The 23,308-nt window shown below is 44.7% G+C and overlaps 3 protein-coding genes across 3 annotated transcripts; 2 read left to right on the plus strand and 1 right to left on the minus strand.

Annotated features, from left to right (window-relative positions):
- Window positions 1–11: 11 nt before the first annotated feature.
- On the minus strand, window positions 12–15,156 carry LOC142585206 (ADP-ribosylation factor-like protein 13B). The gene is made up of 7 exons (XM_075695768.1): window positions 15,091–15,156; window positions 14,709–14,779; window positions 13,038–13,290; window positions 9,517–9,622; window positions 8,432–8,640; window positions 5,630–5,729; window positions 12–3,185 (listed from the first exon to the last, which is right to left on the minus strand). Exons 1-7 carry the CDS (start codon window positions 15,120–15,122, stop codon window positions 2,928–2,930), a joined length of 1,029 nt encoding a protein of 342 aa, XP_075551883.1. The 5' UTR covers window positions 15,123–15,156; the 3' UTR covers window positions 12–2,927.
- Window positions 15,157–15,417: 261 nt separating this feature from the next.
- LOC142585205 (CWF19-like protein 1) lies at window positions 15,418–17,309 on the plus strand. Its single transcript, XM_075695767.1, has one exon. It carries the CDS (start codon window positions 15,634–15,636, stop codon window positions 17,167–17,169), a length of 1,536 nt encoding a protein of 511 aa, XP_075551882.1. The 5' UTR covers window positions 15,418–15,633; the 3' UTR covers window positions 17,170–17,309.
- Window positions 17,310–18,878: 1,569 nt separating this feature from the next.
- LOC142585207 (peroxiredoxin-4-like) lies at window positions 18,879–22,436 on the plus strand. The gene is made up of 6 exons (XM_075695769.1): window positions 18,879–19,122; window positions 19,455–19,572; window positions 19,671–19,787; window positions 20,117–20,239; window positions 20,314–20,479; window positions 22,162–22,436. The coding sequence occupies exons 1-6, from the start codon at window positions 18,951–18,953 to the stop codon at window positions 22,216–22,218; spliced, it is 753 nt and encodes a 250-aa protein (XP_075551884.1). The 5' UTR covers window positions 18,879–18,950; the 3' UTR covers window positions 22,219–22,436.
- The last annotated feature ends 872 nt before the right edge of the window (window positions 22,437–23,308 follow it).

The following is a 23,308-nucleotide window of genomic DNA, read 5'->3' on the forward strand; positions in this document are numbered from 1 at the left end:
TTACGTATCAGTCACAGTACCTTGTTAAGCTTTAATAACAAAATGAAGGTGTTGTAATTGCACAATAACAGGATGCGAAGAACCTTGTGAATGTAGCCGTACAACACTTCTAACGGCAATGCATTGATGATGGAAGTGTGTGAAGTTAGCTCCAGAATGGAAAGTTCTTATACAGAAAACAAAGTGTAGAAGTGAAAGGCGAGCTATTGGGTTTGCTTCTGTCTTCTGCAAGCTTACAGTGGGGCTATATCATTTATCACCGTGACATGTTCAATTTTTGCTGTGAATAGATGATAAACTGTTTTACATAAACAGACTTTGACTAGCCTGTTTTCATCAAAACTTTAGCAAAGTGTGCTTTTTACACCAATATGAAATAAGTGTGTGGTTTTCTCACTGCAATGTGCAACGCTTTACAGATTGTATGAGGAAAGCAAGTTCATGTAAAGACATATGAAACCCCCCTCCTTTCTTTCGAACTAATGGCATGCATACAAAACCGTGCCATGAATATACTTTATCCTTATAGGTCAACGTTACGTTTTTTTCTCCTAAAACATTATGCAAAACTAGGCAAAACCAACTTATAATCGTGACTGACATGCCAAACACCACAGGGTGCACCAGCTCCATTAAAAGAAACAAAATGCAGCTGTACTTGTGAAACCATTCTAACTGTTCCCCTTGCATGCTCTTTAGGGAAAGCTGGAACTGGCAGTGTGCGCAAAGAAAGGGTCATGAAAGGTCAGAAAGGGTCAACAGCAACAATGATTGGATAGCTCATGCAGTTCCTTGCTGAATGCACGTCCTGGTACCACCATTCACTTGAGTTGTCCACATACACTTGTGCCCCATAGATGCGCACAGCACAGATTCACATTTTTAGACTACTTGAGCTTTAAGCACAGACTAGAGGTGGACGAAAGTCAACCTTTTCAAGTACAAATAGTAAGTATTGAATATTGAATAGCTAAACGCAGACGCATATATATATTTACAGCAGAAATATTTATATCAATGCAACCTGGTGCCACACTTGCGCTGGTAGGGAAAAAAAAAAGGACGGCGAACTAGCACAGACAATAGGATCAATTTTAATAACAAGATCACTCATTGTCATTAAAATAGCAGCGAATAGCCTTTCAACGTCTTTAGAGTGTGGTTACAAACAAGCTTTTCAAGGACGAATGGCTGCTATACTGGGTATTTTTTTAATTTTTTTTAGCTGCACCAAATTTTTATAAATTGCCTGTGGCAAATAGCATAGTGTCAAGATCAAGTATCCTTCATCTGAATTTCTCGATCAGGCAGTCACCACTCCTATGAGAAATCAAAATATTTAATTGACTAAACATACTCATACTAATTAACTTCTTAATTATGCAACATTTTAATCTACGAATTGTAGCTTATGAGTTTGCAAGACTTGGGGCAAATTATCTGAACTCCGCCAGTTTCAAGATAATAATTTTCAGTGTCCAACGAAATGCATAGGTGTTCCAATTACTTTTGGACTTCAATGCATAAAACAGTGGTTTCTTTAAAAAAGTAACTGGAACAGCAATGCATTTCATCAGGCACTTTGAAATTTAATATCTCAAAACTGGCGCAGTCCTGAGAAATCGTTCCAAGTGGATATGCCTTACGAACTCACCTGCTATAATTTGTAGGTTTAAATATGTGCCATAAAGTAGTTAAATAAAATGTTAATTAATGTAATTTTGTTAATTATCCAATTAAGTGTGTTGATTTTTTGTAGAAGTAACAGCTGCTTTGTCGAGTAATTATGGTCAAAGGTGCCATCTGCCACAGGCAATTTTTAAATATTTGGCACAGCTAAAAAAACGAAAACACCCTATATGACTAACTTTCCAAAAACAATAAATAAGTGATTAATGAAAAAGAGATGACAAGTTCTGAAAAAGAAAAGAAATAGCTGATGAAGCTCCTATGTGCCTTGCGTACATTTAAAAGGGCCCATAGTAAAGAAAACGTCACTGCTCATCGCATAAAGGATAAAAATACTAGATGACCAGTCTGCAAGAGACACCAAATAGCAGACTACAAGCAAAAATCGCAGGTTGCCACGTAGGGTTCTGCTGTGAAACTGAAAACGAAGCTTGCATTTTGATTTTCCATTGATTTAAAATTATTTCTGATTGTTTCACTTCTGATAATTTATGACACTTTGTTTACCAGATAGAAAACAGTAAGCCAACTTTAGCATTCAGTTAATGTGAAATATTTGGTTAGTGTCGATATTCCAAAATAGCGAATAGTTCATTTTCATGTACATATAGTGCATAATATTTTATTTGTATTCTAAACTTCGATAATTCACCCACCAATAGCCAATCTGGACCATGTAACACGGCACCAGGTGCCTTCCTCTCTAATGTCTCTGGTCAAGTCTATATTCAAACACAAGGTCTGCCTGTATTTGAATATGTACATATTTATCAGGATGTGCCTGTAAACTTAGAAATCAACCAACATTCATGACAGACATATAATATGAGGAATAGCTTCCAATACCCCATCTTAAAATGCCACATGCATGAGCAATAGGAGAATGCAAACCTTTGTATGATATTCTGTAAGTCCATTTCCACACACACCTATATAGCGCACAAAGTGGTGCAACACACTGCCTGATTTGAAAAGCCCAGGGCTACCTTTTCTTTTTTTTTTTCCTGAGTAATGTTATCTAGGATGTGTTGACACGTCACACCCAGGCAGTGTGGCTGAGTAGAGATGATTAATAGAATTAATAGACAGGTTACAGGCGTTCAATGCTATGGGATTTCACAGCAAGCCTGCATAATTGTTTCCGGGTAGATAGTGTGGCACAGAAGATAAAAAAAGGCAGACACGTGACATTGCACACCGTAAAAGGAGAGTAAGTTCAAGGCGCGCATGGTGAGCAATCACATCTCTATCTGAGTCATCGGTGGATAGGACGCCTCGGAGATGTAGAGAGAAAGTCCCAGCATCTTGTTCGAGGGCGTGGACGGACGGTGGTCATTCGAGAGCTGCTCCTCGCAACAACCTTCGCGCAGGCTGCGCTTCTCTTCGTCGCCGTCTGTTGGATGGCTCTGAACGGGACTGACGACTATCATGCGGGCACCGTCGGGTGTCTCCATCTTCTTCTCATCCGGTGGATCTTCCTCCCCAGGACGTTCAGCCTGGGTAAGAAGAAGATGGCACAGGATTGCTAAAGGGAATACTGAAAAAGCAACGCTAAGGATAAATATTAAGCTAATCTGAATTGAAAGTAGGCTTCTGTAATAGCCGAACTTCTACTATTGCCGTGAGACTTAGGAGGCTCGGCAAGCCAGAAAAGACACAAGGACAAAACACTTGCAATGGACACACCACCCCGAAGTGTTCACGCACTAGTCTGCCATGAGATCATCGACTTGGACAGCGTTCACCATGGTGTTTACTCCGAAGTGCTATTCTCGACACTGAAATTCCGCCATATTTATGTACAGAGTTGTTCATAAAGGACATGGACACAAGAACTATGGGACGCACGAAGTGGCTCTTTATCAATAAACAATTAACTAGACCGGGGTAGGGTGGCTAGAAGTGTCTAGCATACATCCTAACCAGGGGTGTACACTGCACATTAATTCCGCCCAAAGCTGATTTAGTAACGTTGGATTCTGCCATATTGTCAAGTTCATCATCTTGTCAGCTCTCATTGGTTCAGGAGGCTGCTATGGCCTCTCTGATTGGCTCAAAACACCGCCATTGCAGAATTCAACAATATAGTAGTGTCCGAGGGACATTCTATTTGGGACATTGTCAAATGCGTCTGTGATGTCAAATTCACAATTCATGTCAAATTCTGCAATGGCGGCATTTTGAGCTAATCGGAGAGGCAATTTATAGTAGCCCCCTGAGCCAATCATAGTTGACAACACAATGAATTTGACAATATTGCAGAATCCAATGTTATTAGATAAGCTTTGGGCGGAACTAATGTCCAGGTTAAGCCCCTGGTTAGGGTGTATGCTGGACACTTCTAGCTACACTACCCCGGTGTAGTTAATTGTTTATTGATAAAGAGCTACTTATTGGAATAAAGGTTAAATAACCTAGCAGATTTCGAGAATGTTGTTCCTGTGTGCTAAAACGATCAAAAAACGAGGGGGGGAGGGGGGGGGGGGAGTACCTTAATACCTCTGATGTTACACTTAACCTATCCATGCTGAGGTTGCAGCATGAAATTCAAGAAATAGACGATAGCCTAATTTTCTCCAGTACGAAACTATCTATTCCATCAAGTGACAGAAAAATACCCCATAATTAGATTAAATTATACTGAATAATAAACAGATTATACACAATCATCTTCTCATGTCCGCTGGTGCAATTAATGTGTTTGTTGGTAATGTAACCTCTTCAACTTTGCTGCTGCTCTACTGGTATTACAGAATTACTGAATGTCTTCGCTGACACTCGATCATGCACACGCATATTGTATATACTATGCAATATGAGCAAGTAGCGTTTCTTCTTCCCCTGGAAAAAGTTGGGAAAACGCCAAAGTGAAGTGGGGGGGGGGGGAAGAGATAGAGAGAGAAGGCAGGGATGTTAACCAGAAATGTGTCTGGTTGGCCATGCTACTGTGGGGTACGGGAAAGAGGGAATAGAAAGATTAGACAGAGAAAGGGAGAGGAGGGGGAGGAAAGCTGCGGTGAGCTCGTGCATGCATGCGAAGGGCCTGAGCTAGTCAAAGACATTCACAAAAGCCAGTCGCCCTAAAGAAAGACAAAAGTGCCTTCATAGCTTTATATATGGGCCGACGAGCGATGGGGGTGGTCTTCAAGTAGCACCTGCACAGACAACGGCCGATCGTCCAGTCGTCGTAATGCGATAGATAATGTTTGTCTTTCCGACTGAAATCGATGACAATGGCACATTAAATGTTCGATGTTCTCTACCACGTCTCAGACATCGCATGCAGCACTGTCGGTCATTCCAATCAAAGTAGTGTACGCCTTCGTGAAATCCACTCCCAACCACAGCCGGTATAGAAGCGATGCCTCATGTCAGTGAAGCCCAGGTGGAGGTCAGTTGTAGCAAAGGGTTCAGTTCGTACAACCTGATGCGCCTTATATTTGTGGTGTTCCACTCTGTTAAAGAGAGCTTTCACGTCAGGTGACAAAGCTGCCTTGCGGTGCCTGTACTGGAAAAAGGAATGGGAACAATTTGTTGTTCTTGATGTGACTCTCAAGCAGCTTTATCTGCTTAGTCATTTCCACTGATCCTGCAATAGCCAGGTAGCCACTGGAAAATAATTTCATGGCCTTTCTGTTTGACGTCGTGATGAAGTTTCGCGATTTCGTATGCTAGCTGTTAGCTTCACATCTGGGAATTGACTGCATGCTTTGTAAAGCCGGTCTTGAGTCAGAAAACACGGCCCATGTACTAGGACTCTCTGTGTTAATAAACTGAAGCGCACTGCGCAGAGCCGTGAGTTCTGCAGCCATGGACGTCGTGACATGTGACGTCTTGAATTGCAGTGCGACTCCTCTTGTCGGTATAAACACAGCACCCCCACCAACATGAAGCAAGAATGTGAAGCAAAAATGTTAAAAGAGAACTAGCTGTTCCTCACCGTGACTTCCACCTGCTCACGCTCGAAACTGGCTATTTTATTGCCATTCTTGTCCCCTTCATCTTCAGGTATGCTGCCTTCCTTTCTACTTGCCTTGGCCCTGTGCGAGAAAGGTTAAAGAACACCTAATGATAATTGTGCCCGCATGTACTACTACTACTACTACTACTACTACACGCACACACACACAAACACACACACATATACAGGGTGTCCCGTGTAATTTCAGCCAAACATTAAAAATGTGCAAATGCCACGTAGCTGTACAGAAACATGGTAATGTTGTTTGCCATCGCTGGAGATCTACTCAGATATTTTTTTTTCATTCCGCTTAATTAGATAATTAGTCATATTTAATTAGCCAACTTCTCAAATATTATAATTAGATGAAAAGTGGCAATGCGAAAATTGTAGAGCAACATGACAAACTCCTGATACAGCTTTCTGTTGCTCAATATGTGCTGCACAAAAGTATTTTTCTGAACATGAAAGAAGCCCGCAAATACGCACAAAATTGCCGCGCGACTGGCTGCTGTTACATATACACTTTTTTGTTGTGACATCCACTTTGTATACGGCAACTTGAGAACTCTGAAATTATACTTCAGCTGTATGCCTTCTCCTCTTATAGTTTCTGTGTCTTAAGGCGCCGTCTCTTTCTTGTCATCAACATTTTGTCAACAGGGTGATCATTTCTAAGTTTTACGGAATTTTTAAAAATTGCCTGTGGCAAATAGCACAATCCTTGTCCTTGTGCTTGATTATTCGAAGAGCCAGACATTGAAGCATGAAAAATTGAAACACATATTCAGACAATTAACAAAAATCTAATAATTAACTTTTCAATTGATTGCTTGCGGCACACATTGCAATTTACTAATTGTAGTCGGCGAGCTTGCAAGACGTATCCACTTGAAATTAATTTCCAGGATGACACCAGTTTTGAGATATTTCCCAAAGTGTGGAACGAAATACATGGTCGTTTTAGTTTCTTTTGTGGTTAAATCCACAAGAGAGCATTTTGTTAAAAAGGTAAGCAGAATGACTGTGCATTTTTTGGGCAGCTTTGATGACGCATATCTGCAAACGGACATCATTCTGGAAATTCATTATAAGTGGATACGCCTTGCAAACTCTACCGGCTACAATTTGTAAGTTGTGATATGTACCGTAATGTAATTAATTCAAAATGTATTCACTGGATTTTTGTTAATTAGTTGAATATGTGTTTCGATTTCTCATGTAAGTAATGCCCGCCTCTCAGGATAATCCTTCTCAAGGACTAGAACTACGTTGTCTGCAACAGGCTATTGTTAAAAATTCCATAACACTTAAAAATGTTCACCCTGTATATCTTGCGATGCGTCACACAGGCCAATGCAGAACAGTCGCACTTAAGAAATGACGGCGAACAAGCAATCAAGCTGTGTGAAGCATCTTTCAGGCTTCTTCACTGATTTCGCAGCAAAATTAACACCCGAAACTAAATCTCGGTGGCAACTTTTTTGAAAGAAAAACCAGCGCCATGCAAATAAGGCCGACTGTTTTCACGAACGGCAGAGAGGCCAGCTCCATGGGGCGACGTTGAAACGTATCAATAACGTTGCTCATTTTTACAGCTGCTGCCTTCCACATTTTTTCCCACGTCAGGTGTGGCAAAGTGCGTACACGTCTCAACCAAAACAGAAAATTCAGCCTTAACTGCTATAATAAGCTATTGGTAAGCATGGCCGTTAGTATGGTGCACCAAATGGCAGTGTTCGCGTCTTGTCGACCCCGTGCGCAAGCAGCCCATTGCCGAGCAAAGTTTACTGTTGCTGGAAATAGCGCAATGAATGACGGTTGTAATCGCAGACATCATGAAACTCCATTGTTTTAAGCCATAAAAAAAGCAGGAGAGAGATGGGGAAAAGAAGAGAAACGAAGGGAGGTTGACCAGAACATTCGGTGGAACAGGTTATTAAGTAAGAAAGAAAGAGGGGGGGGGGGGCGAAATCGAAGTAAGAAATGTACAAAGAAATGGGGTATTACAGGTAGAAATGTGCACTGGCGTCGACGCAAGTCGGTTACATCACTGCAAGACGTGAGAGTGGATGCTGCACAACATACAACACCACGAGGAAGCAATGGGAGGCACTACGGCCCTCGACGACCAGCTCAAACTGATCAAGAGAGCGGAGAAGATTGCAAGAGCCAGCGGCGCGAGTGACGCTTGGGAACCTGTAAAGCTAGCTTCTCCACGTATTAAACTTTGTTGCGCAGAAGCGAGCTTTAAGAAACGCGTTTTCGTGTGACTCGCTCGCACGCACCAGGCGTCGCAAAGACAACAGTTGCCTCCGATTCGAAAGAACAGTGATTTCAGCTACGCAGTACCTGTTGATTGAACTACAATGACGCAAAGCTAACGGTAAAAAAGGAGTCTCGTGCAAACGACCATGAGAAGAAACAAAGTACAACAAACAAGCAGCAAATCGCGTGATATATTCATCGTTTCCTTTAACATTCGTCCTGTGCAGTGAGCCTGCCTTCTTGCGATCATTTCTAATTTGTATTAGTCCTCGCTTGTGATCGCTTATTTGTGCCCAACTATTTTCAAATCACAGTACGGCATGGTGATATGCCTGAGGAAGGCAGAGTACCACGTTAGTTGCACGTGCCCCACCGCGGATCCACCCTTCTACGCTCCAGTGCGTTTTCTACAATGAGGAGAGAGACGCGGAGAAGCAGCCGCATCGTTCACAGATGTTGCAAAGTACAAGTGGCTGGAAGTAAAAGCGTGCGGTATACGACACCTGTGCTCACCTTAGCTCTCTCGCCTTTTGGACCCTGGCGAGGCGTTCCGCTTTGTCCCTCTCTTCCTGCTCACGATGCAGCGCTGTGTCCCGTTCCACCCTGTCCTTGAGCTCTTCCCAGTTGCGGGCAATGTGACCCAGGAGCCACTGGAATCCTTTATCGATGCCCGGATCTCTCTTGCGCCTTCGACCGCCGAATCTGATGGCGCAGCAGTTCTCCTGCACGTCCCATATTGACGCTCATCTCGGGAATCGCGAAAGTTTACCACAGCGCGTACATAGCTCGCATTGCGAATATGATCAAATAAGATACAACAGGAATACGCGGCATCATTTGTGCCACCGTTACTTGTTTCACACACTGCGGTGTCTGAGTCGCTATGGTGTTTTGCTACTAAGCACGACGTCGTGGGTTCGATCCTCGTCCGCAGTTACCGCATTCCGATGGAGGCGGCACACCCTGTAGTCGAAATTAACGCCACGTTTTGTCAGCCCGGCATGCGAGAGACCTTTTCCCAGAGGGATAAATTATACCTCCTCACTGGTGAGGGATATTTGACATGCACTCCATGGTTTCGGAGGCGACGGATAAGTGAAGAGCGCCAAAAAATGACGTCGCGATAATTCATTCTCTGAGACATTTATTGTACGTAAGTAGGGATAATTTGGAGCTTTAGAAGTAGGGGACCCAAAGTTAGGGAATACTATATATATCAGCCAGGCGTGCAAGAAAAGGCAAAAAGCGAACAAAGAAGTCGGCGCGTAAACTCGATATTTGCCAAAGCGGTACAAGATCTCCGTCGGAATCGACGTCATGGTACTCCTTGATTTGAAAGTCCGCTTCATCAGCCTGAACAGATCGCACCGTGCGACACCGATACCCGCCCGTTAAAGCCCCATGGCGCCCGTCGCACAGCCAGTCCAGCCGCGGCATGTATACCATCCGCTTTCTGTATGTACTTCTCTTCTGCGCATAACCTTATCCTGGTGTTATGTAATTTCCCGTTCCCTTTGACGACTCATCAGGGGGGATAACTGCTAGCATGTTTCTTGCCCCGTGCTACAGGCAGATAAGCGAGGCTCGGAGGAGCATACCACTCGGGTGGGACACTTGTGCTGGTTGACCATATTCTCCAGGTCTAGCAGGGAGCACATCTCCATTTCGTCGACGGCCGTCTCAAGGTCCTGCTTGTTGAGCAATCTGCACGTGTAGCGAAAACGGTTATACATGTAAGTTTGGCTGACAGAGGCCAAGGCGCTATCGGATAGGAAAAGTGACATATGGAAGGCACGCCAGTTGGTGAACAAATGAAATACGTCTACTTACTCTAAACCGTGTAGACGGGTGTAGCGGCAACGCTTACGTACAGGGACGGTGCCATGGTAGCTAAGTATGGACAGCTGGGCTAGTTGGTTATGATTAGCATTATGAAACATCGTTCCAGCGCACAATTGAACACGGACGAGAAGAGAAAGACAACACGAACGCCGGACTTCAACTGAATTTTATTCATGGAAAACAGGGCTTTGTGTATACAGGGGGAGGGAGTGGGGGGCTTCTAGTGCGCAGGACCACTCAAAAATATTTCCTTGGTCTAGGCAACAGTCATCAGAGGTGCCAAACCAAAACAAGAAAAAAAGAAAAACTTTTCCCTCTCTTTTTTACATCACTCAGTACAATCTTGCTCATCTCCCGCCCTACCTAGCTGATTCGACACACCCGTTTGCCCTGAGATAATCAAGTTCTTTTTTCCCGAGTACAACAGAAGGAGCACTGACACATCCCCACACTCCCTCCCCCTGTGTACATAAAGCCCTGTTTTTCATGAATAAAATTCAGTTGAAGTCCGGCGTTCGTGTTGTCTTTCTCTTCTCGTCCGTGTTCAATTGTGCGCTGGAACGATGTTTCATAATGCTAGCCATGGTAGCATAAAGGAGGGGTGCGGTTCTCATGAAAAAAAAAAAATGAGAAAATGAAAAGGAAAGGGGACGCAAGTCCCCTACCCCCTTGTCTGGATCCGCCAGTGCTTACGTAGCGGCCGCAAACCAAACTTGCAAAACTGCCCCCTATTAAGGACATATAGCCGCTAGAAGCAACCAGCAGGTACATTTATTTATACTCTATTGACATACTCTATACTCTATTGACAAGCTAGCAAAAATAAATTCGAGCGCACTCGGAACCCCCTCCTCGCTGCTAAATAGCAAGGCGTGCTTTAAAAAAAGAGAAAATACTATGAAGATATTAAACAATTCCTGCGGAAATGTAAATTACAACTGGCCCTTGAAGCAGCAGAAATGAGCAAATAGCCCCAACACGGATTCGTCGTCTTAACTTGACTTTGGACTCGTCGCCAAGTGAAATTACAATCGCCAGAGCACCAGCCATATGACAATCAACGCTTAAATGATGAAGTGAATACTTTAGTAAGGTTGGATAAATAAAGAAAGGGTCTAAACAGATAATTACTTATCTGGTTCTGACAAAGAAATGTGGCCTTGTAGAAGCGACTTGTCGATTTCGGTATCTCGTCAGACCGTGAGCGAAGACGTAAAGTAACAGTCTCAGCGTTAGTTACGTTCATACACAGGTTTAAAAAAGAAGAAAAAAAGAAAGAAGGAATAGCGTAGAAACTGTGGCACTGTACACATATATGGTGAGGCACTGAAAAGGACTACTGTCTTGTGAAGTTCACTTCTACTTCCGCGGTAATTCGGCTTATGTAAGTGCGGTCCGTTGTTAAAGTGGACATGTGATATGTATAGAGCACGTACGTGCGAATTTTTCGCATTGGCAAGCGCACAATTGCCTGGCTTCTCAGCAGATGACTTGTGGCTGGTTGGCGCGGGCACCTTTTTTACGCAACTGTGCAGTGCATCGATTGCCATCTCTGCAGCCGGCACAATTGCATAAAGCACTCCATTTAAAAAAAATTCCCGACGATTACGTTACTTCCTAATGCGAAATTTGAGCGCAGCAAATAAGCTGTTTCACCTTTTCGATAGATTGAGGCAAAGAAATCGAGCAACACATGTATGCGCTATCACAGAATTTTTTTTTTATATTTCCCGTACTCCTGGATCATCTCGACGGCGGCGACGGTAAGCTTCTGCTTCGGCGGCACGCACCTCTGGATTCTGACGGCGACGGCGCTGGGCCTCTGCTCTGGCAGCTCGTTTAGCAGCAGCAGCAGCAGCAGCAGCAGACGGAGGACTTCCATCGGTCGTCTCGCTCATGGCTCAGAAAGAACTGGCAGATAATTTCGCAGTGGCGAACGGCAGCGGCAATTTCGGCTCGGGCGGTGCACATATACAGATCCGCCGCCACCGATCTGGCTCTCTGATTGCCACCGCACAGGGGTTGCATTGGAGGAGGAGCGAAGAAAGGAATTAAGTTCGAGCCGGCGCTTTGACAACCGGAGACTCGCAGGAAGAGGGGGGAGGGGGGCGGCGTGTACACCCAGCGGCAAACGATGGGGGCAGAAGCGCGCGCAGCAAGCGGACAACACGATAAAGGGAGGAGGGAAGAGATAGCAGCGACTGACTGATGCCGCTGACGCCGATAGTGAGTCAACCCCAGCTGCGGAGTTGGTTTCAGGGACAACGCCGCCGATGCCGACACAAACAATATGATACCCTCGCTTCCGCAGCGCTAAGAACCAGGTCTAGCCGTGGGAAGGTGGTCACGTATTCGTCGACGTGCCGGGGCCTACGTGAAATAACCGGCGCGTCGGCAACTGAAGAGCACCCTATCCGCCACACAAGAACAGGGGGGGGGGGACCCTTTCCTCCTCTTTCTGCATGGCGGCGACGGTGTTCTATGCAGTCACGTTATCTTGACTCTCTAGCGGCGTCAGCGGCATCCAGCGGTATCAGTCGGTCGCTGCTAGCGCTGGGGGGATGAAAGGGGGGCGGAGCTGGTTACGAGGCCGACGACAACGCCGACGACGACGCGAAACCCAGGAACGGACGCAAAAGAGCTGCGCTCTAAAAAATGGCAGTGGCTTAGATCGGCTATGCCAGGATATACGTAGCGAAAGCTAAGGCATAGCATGGTTAGCCTTGGTTAATCTTGATTGCAAGTCCAGGTTAGTCTGGTTATCTATGTAGCTATGTTGCGGCGTTTAGCCAGTCGTTCGGCGCGCTGTTCGTCTGTTTCCTGGGCGATTCGTTTCCTCTTCATCTCGTTCCGATGTCGATTCCAAGCCTGCTCTTGCTTATCAAAATTGTCGCCGTCCATACTGCCGCCTCAACTGTGGTTGCGGCCCACGCGAGCTCTCCTTTTCAATGCTCCGACATGTTATCAGGCATGCGACGCAGCTGGCGAAGCGAGTGGAGGCGAGCGCAACGAAGAACGCGGAGTGACGTCATACAAACAGCGGAGGTGGAAAGGCGCGGCGCTGCGGCGGAACATCTGTGGCTCGGTGCTACTAGTGGCGCGTGCGCAGTAGTGACTAGGGAGAGAGAGAGAGAAATATCCGCGGCGAGGCGCGCGTTGTGACGTCATGTGCCTCCTCGGAGCACCGCCATGCCGAAATCGCAAGTTCGGGGCCAGTAAAGCTTTCGCTTTAAAATTGACCGCACTGTATGCACAGGGCGTGCGTATATATACTCACACGAGCAGAGGCTTCCCGCTGATCCGCGGGTCGGCCAGCACCTGCGCGACGGTGCGGCGGCACTCCAGTGCTCTGTGCGTCGCCGACGCGTCTACCACGAGCACCAGACCGTGGGCGAGCGCGTAGTAGCGCTCCCAGATGGCGCGGATCTTCGCGCCGCCGCCCAGGTCACAAAGAGTCACGTGGAAGCCGCAGCGCTCCGTCTGGACGCTTGAAAAGCCCACCGTCGGAACCACGTCCTCAGGATTGCCCTCTGCGCAACAGTCGTTTAACTGAACAATCAATCGACCGATGGCGCTTAACCTCTTAAAGGAGGTGTGATAGTGTAGGGTTCCGGATTAATCAGCACCACCTGTATATATGTAGGGTTCTTTAACGTGCGTCCAAATCGCGCTACACGAGTGGTTTTTCTCTTTTTTTTTTTGCATTTCACCCGCCATCGGAGCTGCGGAGGGCTGAATTTGAACATGCGACCAGCAGCAGAACGTCGGAGTCATCACGGCGGGTAGTCCCCGTTTACGCTCTTTATATACCGGGTGTTTCTACGAACACCTTAAGTAACAGTTAAATATAGCGTTTTGTAATATAAGGAAGGTTCATTCGGAGACACGTCGTCAGTGGTGGCGACCATGGGGTGACGGCAGATAAGTGGTAATTAGTCGCTAATTAACGAAAACGCAATAATGAACTTTTGAACGTTTTGTTTCAGCGATCTCATCGTAATCGAAAAATTGAAGCGAGTTCTCCGTACAAGTCTTACATCAACTTTTGGAGAAGTGCGATTACCCGCGGAACTGTGACACGATGAAATTCGCCTATCAGAGCGCGCGAAACCGAAACTGGGAGGCTGCAGCGAGCGCAAAGCCGCGGCTCTCGAGGCGACGTTCTGCTTGCGTCACCCAGCAATGGACAGCCGCTGCGGCGGCGAGGAGCGCAGAGCCGCTAATTATCGCGTATCAGCCGCCACCCCATGGTCGCCACCACTGGCGGAATGTTTCCGAAGGAACCGTCCTTTTATTCCAGAACGGCTATTTTTAAATATTACCAAATGTATGTGTAGAAACACCCGGTATCGTGATGCCGTGCTTGCAGGTGTTCTCTGATATGAAAAACAACGAAGCGGGTAAAGGAAGAAAAAAAAAAAACATCGACAACAGTGCTGCCTTTTCTGACGATGAGATATAAGCGACAGCCATCAAGTCTATTTCAGGCAGCGCACGTGTACAAATAAGGTGGTTCGAATTAACCGGAGCCACGAAAAACCCGAGTATGTATTATCGCGTGTCGACGATAATACATGCTCGCTTTCGAAAGGTAGGTTACGAAGAGCCAACGAATGAAAAAATAAAATAAAAAAGTAAAATAAAGTAAACGAGTCAGGAAATTCCAAAAGACAAATGTCTTCTCTTCATTACCAAGACCAATTAAACGCTCGAAAACCTTATAAAGCAGGCGCGTAATTACAACAATGACAAATGGTACAACGCGAGTCCGGAATTGTGATAACCAAACCGATGAAAACTGGCTCTAGTTTGTTCGATATATTTAGATGCTCAGCGCAAAACGTATTGGCACAATTTTCTTTCTTTCTTTCTTTCTTTCTTTCTTTCATCGAGCAGCACAAATTGGCAAATTGTTCGGGCTATATTTTGCTCAACATTGCATGTGTACCTCTCAACAGGTGCTTCGTTGTCGATGTCTTTCCAGAGTTGTCAAGACCAATCATGAGAAGCGTGATGTGCCTGAAACAGCAAAAAGGAACATGACGTGTATCTTAGACAGCATAACGCCAAAAAAGGCTGTCGTAATATATTTGACTTATGCGATACCCGAACCTAGTGCCATGTGTAGGATACCGACATAGAAATATCTTAAGCAAAACGAGTGACGTTTAGACGTCAGCACAGATAAAGCGCATACACCTTACTCGAGAACGATGTAATACACAAATCCACGTGGTGTATCAAATACAAGAGATGCACTAACGCGGAGCACAATGACGAAATTTCAACAATTTAGCCGTAGGTCGCAGTGGGATACGCATAAACATCACCTTTTGGTTTTTATAGAAGCACATGCCCCCATATCCGCCTCGTCTTTTCTTTGAGAAGGAGCAAGCGAATAGAAACACGCGTTACCAGGGAAACACAAGCAGAAACGCAAGACTTGTGTTCCGAAACCGAAACTGTTCACATATAGCACATTTTGACTCTACATATTTTGGGAAAAAAAAAAACGAATGTGTTACACCATTACAACATAAATATGAGTAAAAAAAGCTGAACAAATGTTGCAGAAAATGAAATGTGAATAAGAAAATTGTCTTCAGTTTGACAAGCTCACGGCACAAAACCCATGATCGCACATCACAATCGGGCAACCTAGTTCATTGTTTTGCTGTTGTAGTTGATGTGTTTTTCTTAGTTTATGCAAACATTGGATTGCACGTTACGCCGGTTGTGGCTTGTTCTGTGGGTGCATCACTGTCGAGAATGCTGCGAAGGTAGCGATCGTGCGCTGTGCTTGTTCAATGAACACCGCCATACAGTGGTATCTCCGTCACTAGCTTTACTCCAGTGTCGGCGCTAGAACCGCAATGGCGTCGCCCATGAAAATACTCGTGTGCGGAGATGTAAGCGGCGAGTTTGACAAACTTTTTGACCGTGTGTCCAACGTCAACAAAAAGAACGGGCCGTTCGACATGCTGCTTTGTGTTGGCGACTTCTTCGGGCCCGACGCTTCGCGATGGCTTCAGTACAAGTTGAGCGGGCGCAAAGTCCCGTTGCAGACATACGCCGTTGGCGTCACACCGGACTCGTATTCGGAGTCGGACCTCGCGGACAACGTCGTCCACTTGGGTTCTCGAGGAATTTTCACCGGTGCTTCGGGGCTGAAAATCGCCTATTTCTGCGGAAACGAGAGTAAGAACGACAAACCTGCCAGAGGCGAGTTTGTCAAGAAAGAGGCGCTGGAGTTTTTGTCCCCGATCGCCGAGAGCACAAGCCACAAGGGCATAGATATATTCATCGCATCTCAGTGGCCCAAAAACGTCAGCAAATATGCTCACACCGCGTCCGCTGAAGAAGAAAACGGTTCGGATATCATCTCTCTACTCGCCTACTTTCTTCGACCTAGATACCACTTTACGTCGTCCGGAAACTACTACGAGAGGACTCCCTACAGAAACCACAAGATACTCCAAGAACAAGCTCGCCACGTTACACGATTCATTTCACTGGCATCCGTCGGCAACGCGGCAAAGGCCAAGTGGCTGTACGCTTTCTCGATCGCGCCCATGTCGGTCATGCCGAGTGCAGAACTCGTGAAGCAGCCGATCGACGTGACCGAATGCCCGTACGAGTTCAGCGAGTCGGACCTCAAGGATGCGTCCAAGTCGCAACAGTTCTTCTACGACCTCACGCCGGCTGCGGAAAAGGGTAAAAAACGAAATCGTGACGCCGGCGGCCAGCAGGAACGCAAGAAGCGCCCTCCGCCAGCCCCTAAGGGGCCCTGCTGGTTCTGTTTGGCGAGTCCCGAGGTGGAGAAGCACCTGGTCATCAGCATCGGTGAAAGCTGTTACCTGGCGCTGGCCAAGGGAGCACTTACTCCGGATCACGTGCTGATTCTCCCTATCGGTCACCATCAGAGTACAGTAGAATTGGACGAAGAGACATTGGAAGATGTTGTAAAGTTCAAGGAAAGCTTGAAGCAGTACTTCAAGACGAGAGGGAAGCGACCTGTATTTTTCGAAAGGAACTACAAGAGTTCCCACCTGCAGATTCAGGTTGTGCCTGTGCCTGAGCCATTGATGTCTGGTCTCCAATCTGTGCTAGTGGACTACGGCATGTCACTTGGTGTTGACTTAGATGAAATACCCCGAAACTCAAGCCTGCGCCAGATTGTAGACCCTGGACGACCGTACTTTTATATGGAATTTGATAACACCAAGTTGTTGCACAGGATCAAGAAAAACTTCCCTCTTCAGTTTGGCAGAGAAGTGTTAGCCTGTGAAGAAGTTCTCAACTTGCCAGACAAAGCAGACTGGAAGGACTGCAAAATGTCCCGGGACGAGGAAGTGTCAATGGTGGCTGAATTTCGAAGACAGTTTGAGCCCTTTGACTTTACGTTGTGATGCATTGTACATTCTGTAAATACGCAGCACTGCACAGCATTCACATGTGCTTATTCCCATATTCAGTTTTTGTAGATGTAGGAAAGTGAATGTATGATCTCATTGCTCTGAAAATATTAAAGGAGAACAAATTGATTTCACTTTCTGTTTGGCAATGTGTTTCCAGGTGATGCTGTGTGTGGCAAAGGACAAGCAAAAGGTTGTCAAATTGGTCTGACCACCTGATAGATGTATTGTGCAAATCTCGACACATCTTGCAGTGCACCGAGTTTGACTTTGTCTATAACATTACTTCCTATGCCACCGTAGCTCTACATTTAACAAAGGCAATCTACCAAGTACATGCAAATTCAGTCTTCAAAGAATAAGCAAACTATCATTTTATCCTGATATATTGATGACACTAATACTAATTCAGAATATTGTTTTTTATGTTCGTGGCCTTGAACTTTAGATGTAACAACCAAGTTCATGTAAGTAACTTGCAGGTAACTGACTAAACTGTTAGAGGCAGTCAAGAAGGTTCAACACAAAGCAAGAAGCTTCATTTCAGATTTTGAGGAGAAGGCATGTTATAAATAAAATAAGGAAGAAAACTCAAAGCAAGATTTTGAAGTTAGGTGTAACTAATGGCTTATCAGGTAGCAACTACCACCTTTTACTTTCCATGTGAGGAAAAACAAAGAAAGCTTTTGTAAAAAGAATTCACCAGTGCAAGATATCTACATTTGACTTACGTGCTTTGTACTTGCGTTTGAGCATAATGAGCTGCTGCAGTTCATTTTCAGAGCACCAAATAGAAAAAGTACCCTAGAAAATATTTCAGCCAACAAGAAAGGCTGCATTATGTTACAGTAGTAAACTGTCCATTTTATTCTGTTTACAAGTCCCAGTGACTAGGGAGCTGCCATTATTTTCACTTATCTTCATAATATAGCCATCAGTAATAAAAATATTCACTTATTGTGAAGATAGCAGCATGATTGCTTAAACATGTAGATTGTAATGGGTAGAAATCCACAGTAAAATGTGGTGGTGTTTATGGTAGTGAAGTAAAGAAAATGTGTATGGCATTGGGCCACTTGCCAGAGCTGAAGATTACCAAATCTTCACAGGTTTGGTTAAAACAGGTGCTGTTAACTTCCATGTACTATATAGCAGGTGTGGGAATAACATGAAATAGTAAACCTCTTTGTCTCCCCTCTTCATTGACAACTGTTACATAACTTTGAAATTATTTGGACCACCATCCAAAAGAAGTTTTTGTTAAAGCATAAAATGTCCTTTGAAATAAATACACAACACCTATGCAGTTAGAAATACTAAAAACCAGATTGCAAGTTTTCCGAATGACCGCTTGCGAGCTATTTGACCAAGTGGATCAATGCAAAATATAAACATTTAGGGGCATGCCAGGGCACAAGCCTGGCAAAGTGCTCTAAAAGAAACGGGTGAAAAATCTGACGTATTTGCCGGCGTCGCTCGCTTCCCGAGTGCCGCCCCGATTTCTATGCGCATCCTGACTGACAGCACTTTGGACCAGCCATGTGTTCTCACCACCACCTTCTTTTCCCTCACTCTTTTACTCAACTTACTTTTAAGAAGCGCGCCAATTTTGCTGTTGTGTTATAACGACCTCTTCTGGCAACGCGTTATTGGGAGAGGGGCACAGAGAGGAATAGAAAGGTGAAGAGTCGCGCGCGCTCTTGCCTTTGCAGAAAAACAGTAGCGTGGTTGGCGTGGTCGTGGCGTGGTGGCGTAGGCAGTAGTAGCAATCAAGGATGGCGCCGGGAAGTAGCTGGAGGTGGCTCTTGATCGCTCTCTCATTAGTAATCGGCCCACAGCTGACCGCTTGTGTTGAGGAAGCATGTCATTCGTATGGTGGCGGCCAGGTCTACCCGCAAGAGAACACAAAGTCTTCAGCACATAACCTCCACTGGAGCAAAACCCAGAGTGAGTATTAATACGTGACGTGTTACATGCCGGCGTCGGCTTCAACGTTCGAAAACGTGCGCGTGTTTTTTGCGGTACACAGCGCACTCTCATCACAAATTGCACGTTTTGGAACATGTCGTGCTTTTATTCGATTTTTTAAATATGAACTCGCAAGCGCTTACGTCGCTGCAAATACATATTATCGCTGAGTTTTATGCAGATTTATAACAGTGCTCTTAAGAAGCCGCTGATGTTGCAAAACTAATTTCATCAGCTGCGACGCTCCTGAATTCAAGTTCTGCATTGATGGATATTGTAAAAGCAACTTGAACTTATTTATTCTGTTGCAGTCTCCAAGCCGGCTCCATACTTCACGGGAACCGCCGTCGTTAATGGCGAGTTCAAAGAGCTCAAACTCTCGGACTACAAGGGAAAGTACCTGGTGTTTTTCTTCTATCCGTTGGACTTGTGAGTATGAATTATAATACAAACCGCGGTGACGCGAACTTAATGCCAAGGGATTTCACTCACACCAGATGGTGTTTCGGACCCGTTTCTCGTTTCAGCACGTTTGTCTGTCCGACGGAGATAATCGCATTTAGCGATCGCATCCAGGAGTTCAAGGCTCTGAATACGGAAGTTGTGGCATGTTCCGTCGACTCGCCCTTCACCCACCTTGCATGGTACGTGGCATGTCGTCATTTGCCTTATATTACAAATAACACTATTTGGAAATCATGCGAAAGGTTGTGCTTCAACAACCAAAATACTTTTGTTGCGTTATGTTTAATTATTGGTGTAATGGTACGGTGAAATTCTCAGATACCTACTATGGAGTGCTGCATACAAGAACACTTTTTTTCTTTTTTGTTATTTGAAGCCTTGCTTAACTTGAGATCATTTCACTTGGGCCTGATCCTGGCATATTGTTAGAAAGGCTGTTATTTGTCAAGAAACAATGCCGCTACCACTTTGCTGATGCACGATTTTTACGCTCGCACGCTTTTTATAGGATCAACACGCCAAGGAAACAGGGTGGTCTCGGACCTATCAAGATTCCATTGCTCTCCGATCTCACTCACCAGATCTCCAAAGACTATGGTGTCTACCTAGAAGACCTCGGCCACACACTGAGGTCAGCGTGCAGAACGAAGTGATGCACAAATATTGCGCTGCAATTGGTTCTAATACTGACCTTAATATTTTCAGGGGCCTGTTTATCATTGACGACAAAGGCAACCTCCGCCAAATCACCATGAATGACATGCCAGTGGGTCGATCTGTGGATGAGACCTTGCGATTGGTGCAGGCTTTCCAGTACACTGACAAGCATGGAGAGGTCTGTCCTGCAGGATGGAAGCCTGGAGGAGATACGGTATGGCAACATTGCGTGCCTCTTATGTTTAGGTGAAAAGAAATGAGTAACTTAACCCTTTCGAGCGCTGTGTACACAATGTTGTATGCCAAGCACCAACAAAAGCATCAATGAAAGTAATGATATTTAAAATGTGTCATATATATCTTGAAACACTCCCGATTGGAACTGTGCAAAATGTTTCAGTAAAACAAGTGGGAAAGTAGATGGTTGGGCACTTGTGCTTAGGGTGAGTATATAGTTGTATGTAGCAGGTTCACTTCTTTCATTGTTTTTCACAAATGTGTTGCACTAGCCACAATTTTCAAGTGGCTGAATAGGTGCTTTTCAAGCCTGCTAAAATTGAAGTTAGTTGATGTTCCCATATCTGATGTTCCTGTAGCAAGCTTTCGCATGAAGTCCACATTCTGTAAGGTTGACAATACTCACTAAAGAATTCAAATTTCTTGATCTATTCTGCAGCTGTATGCTTTTCATTATTCTGAAGATGTAAGAAATGCAGTGAAAGTAAGTTTTCATTCAACAGAATTAACTGGCACCTGAAAGGGGTAATCATCTGAAAAAATTAAGAAAAATATTGTGCAGGTGCAATGCACATATTGGAGACTTATGTGAAGCGAAACTTTTGTTAAGTGTTTGATTAATATAGAACTGGTCACATTATGCATAGCTTTTTGCAGCATAAATATTATATGCCTGCGAGGCAAGAGAACACCCCTACTACAGATTACACTATCTCTGGTATCAGCCCACTCTGCTATGACGCCGTCTCCAGGGTTATTTGCCGAGGAAAGTGGCCCAATCCTGGAGATAGTGCAATGATAAATTGTATTCCCACTTTATTTTGCGAAAAACCAAGCGAGCAAACTCTCCAGACACCATAGAAAGCTTTTGTCTTAATAAAGGAATTATGCACTCGATGGCATGTATTTGTTACAGTGAAGATATTTAGATATTGTTTCTTGTGTCAGTGCGTAATTTCGTAGAGAACAGAGCCAGTAACTAGAACGTTTGTAGGGGTGGTACAGACGGGGTCACACATAAGCCAATTTGCTAGTTAAACTAGTATTTTATTGTGTGTGAACTAGCCAGCCTGGAGCGTTTGCAAAGAACGCTTTGCTTTTAAAGATTCCGTGATGTATCAGCTTCTGCTGCCACGCCATTACTGACAGCTGTCACTGGTGAAAGGAGCTTGAAGGAAGGCCTTCGGAATAGTAGTACTTATTCAAAAAGGGCAGAATGGCAGGCTATTTGGTGTAGCATGATGTCACAGCCGCATACTGTGGACAAAGAGAAGACTCGATGACATGACTCTCACCTTTTTCTTTTAGTCCATTGCATGTTTTGCTGTTGCACTTTGACATGTGCTGGTTATCTCAGCAGCATTGAAGCTGTTCTGGAAAAAGTTTGAATTACAAACAATGCACTAATCCTGTTTGATATGTTGCTCTTGATGTTAGTTTAGCTGTGACTGAAAGCTACTAGCTGGGACATTTCGAGAACTAGTGCAGTCCGTCTGCGTTTCCTGAATCAATACCTGCTTACAGCTTGGAAGTGTCGTCTTGTGTTAAGCTTGCAGTGAAGTGAGCGTTGATATTGGGAAGGGCTGTGGTAACATTAAGCTTGGAATTTTTCACCAATTTGAATAAACTGCACACATTTCTTCCTTTCTTCTCCTGCAGATTATTCCTACCCCAGCGGACAAACTGAAGTACTTCAGCAAGGTCGTCGATCCATAGTAACTTCTTTTTATATAAAGCACTGGCTACTTTTCCACAATACATTCATACTCATTAAGAAAAGGAAGACTGCATCTGCAAGCATTGAGACGTCAATCTCCATGACAAATTTCTGTCGCAGATATCTCCTGGTCAACTTACACGACTGCCTAGTCTGCTTTTTGTCACACTTCGCGTTTTCCATTTCTGAAGTTTTTCAATAAAGAATACCTTGTGCCTGTGTTGTGAAATGCACTCCTAAAGATATTAAAAGTAGTCGGACACAACATGTCAAAGTTCCTGTAGTAGTATAAAATTATACAGATTATCCTATTCAAAACAAAAACAAGCTGCTAATAGCAAAAACAAAATTATTGCACAACACAGCTGCAAACCAAAAGCATGTTATTGCCAGCTGCCTGGCCTTGATGACAGATGCACAGCTGTTCTCTCGGAACTGAGCATAAGCGAGTTGAGGGTACATCGCAAGAGCGGAGAACAGGTTTTGAGCGTGGGAAAGAACACTGCAATAGCTGCTCATCAGACTGAACTCGCTGTGTGCTTTTATTTAGCAATCTGTGTAGTACAATACAAGTGGCTAGAGCAGTCATCAAAACAATGCACCAACATTACAAGGCACACAGTAAAGCAGACAAACACCAGCACCACTTACCTAAACTGTGACCCTTGTATGGGTGTACACCAACTTGCCCAGGTTTCAGTTATTTTACTGCCTAGTACAAGTCTGCGTAATAGGGTGGCTTTGTTGAAAAGCTTGGCAGTGAACGATTACAGAAATAGCAGATGTAAAAACTTGGCAAGGCACACCCTGGCAGGAAGGTTCCAGAATATATGCAGCTTTGCTGAACTATGAAGCACTGACAACGGTACTTGGCATGCTATGCACAGTGCCAGTGAGTGCTCGTAAGGTTTTTAATCACGGCAGTATTTATCTCGTTCTTCATTATCGAGAAATCTTTTCACAAGGCCTGATAATATTGCAGTTCCGCTTTTTTCGAGGGGCTTTGTTGCGACTACTGCAATACTCGAGTTCATTGTAAGCCACACAAAGGTCTAGTATTTGTTTGTGGTGGCAGTAGGTCCACATAAT

Source organism: Dermacentor variabilis, chromosome 6 (genome assembly GCF_050947875.1).
Source record: "Dermacentor variabilis isolate Ectoservices chromosome 6, ASM5094787v1, whole genome shotgun sequence".
NCBI lineage: Eukaryota > Metazoa > Arthropoda > Arachnida > Ixodida > Ixodidae > Dermacentor > Dermacentor variabilis.

What these genes read in the sequence shown, in the direction of transcription:
- LOC142585207 (XM_075695769.1), top strand. Translation starts at nt 18,951, where the DNA reads ATGGCGCCGGGAAGTAGCTGGAGGTGGCTCTTGATCGCTCTCTCATTA. An exon ending in TTCTTCTATCCGTTGGACTT is followed by an intron (nt 19,573 to 19,670) that starts GTGAGTATGAAT and finishes TTCTCGTTTCAG; the next exon opens with CACGTTTGTCTGTCCGACGG. An exon ending in GACCTCGGCCACACACTGAG is followed by an intron (nt 20,240 to 20,313) that starts GTCAGCGTGCAG and finishes TAATATTTTCAG; the next exon opens with GGGCCTGTTTATCATTGACG.
- LOC142585206 (XM_075695768.1), bottom strand. Translation starts at nt 15,122, where the DNA reads ATGGGGGCATGTGCTTCTATAAAAACCAAAAG. An exon ending in AACGAAGCACCTGTTGAGAG is followed by an intron (nt 13,291 to 14,708) that starts GTACACATGCAA and finishes ACTGTTGCGCAG; the next exon opens with AGGGCAATCCTGAGGACGTG. An exon ending in CAAAAGGCGAGAGAGCTAAG is followed by an intron (nt 5,730 to 8,431) that starts GTGAGCACAGGT and finishes TTTCTCGCACAG; the next exon opens with GGCCAAGGCAAGTAGAAAGG.
- LOC142585205 (XM_075695767.1), top strand. Translation starts at nt 15,634, where the DNA reads ATGGCGTCGCCCATGAAAATACTCGTGTGCGGAGATGTAAGCGGCGAG.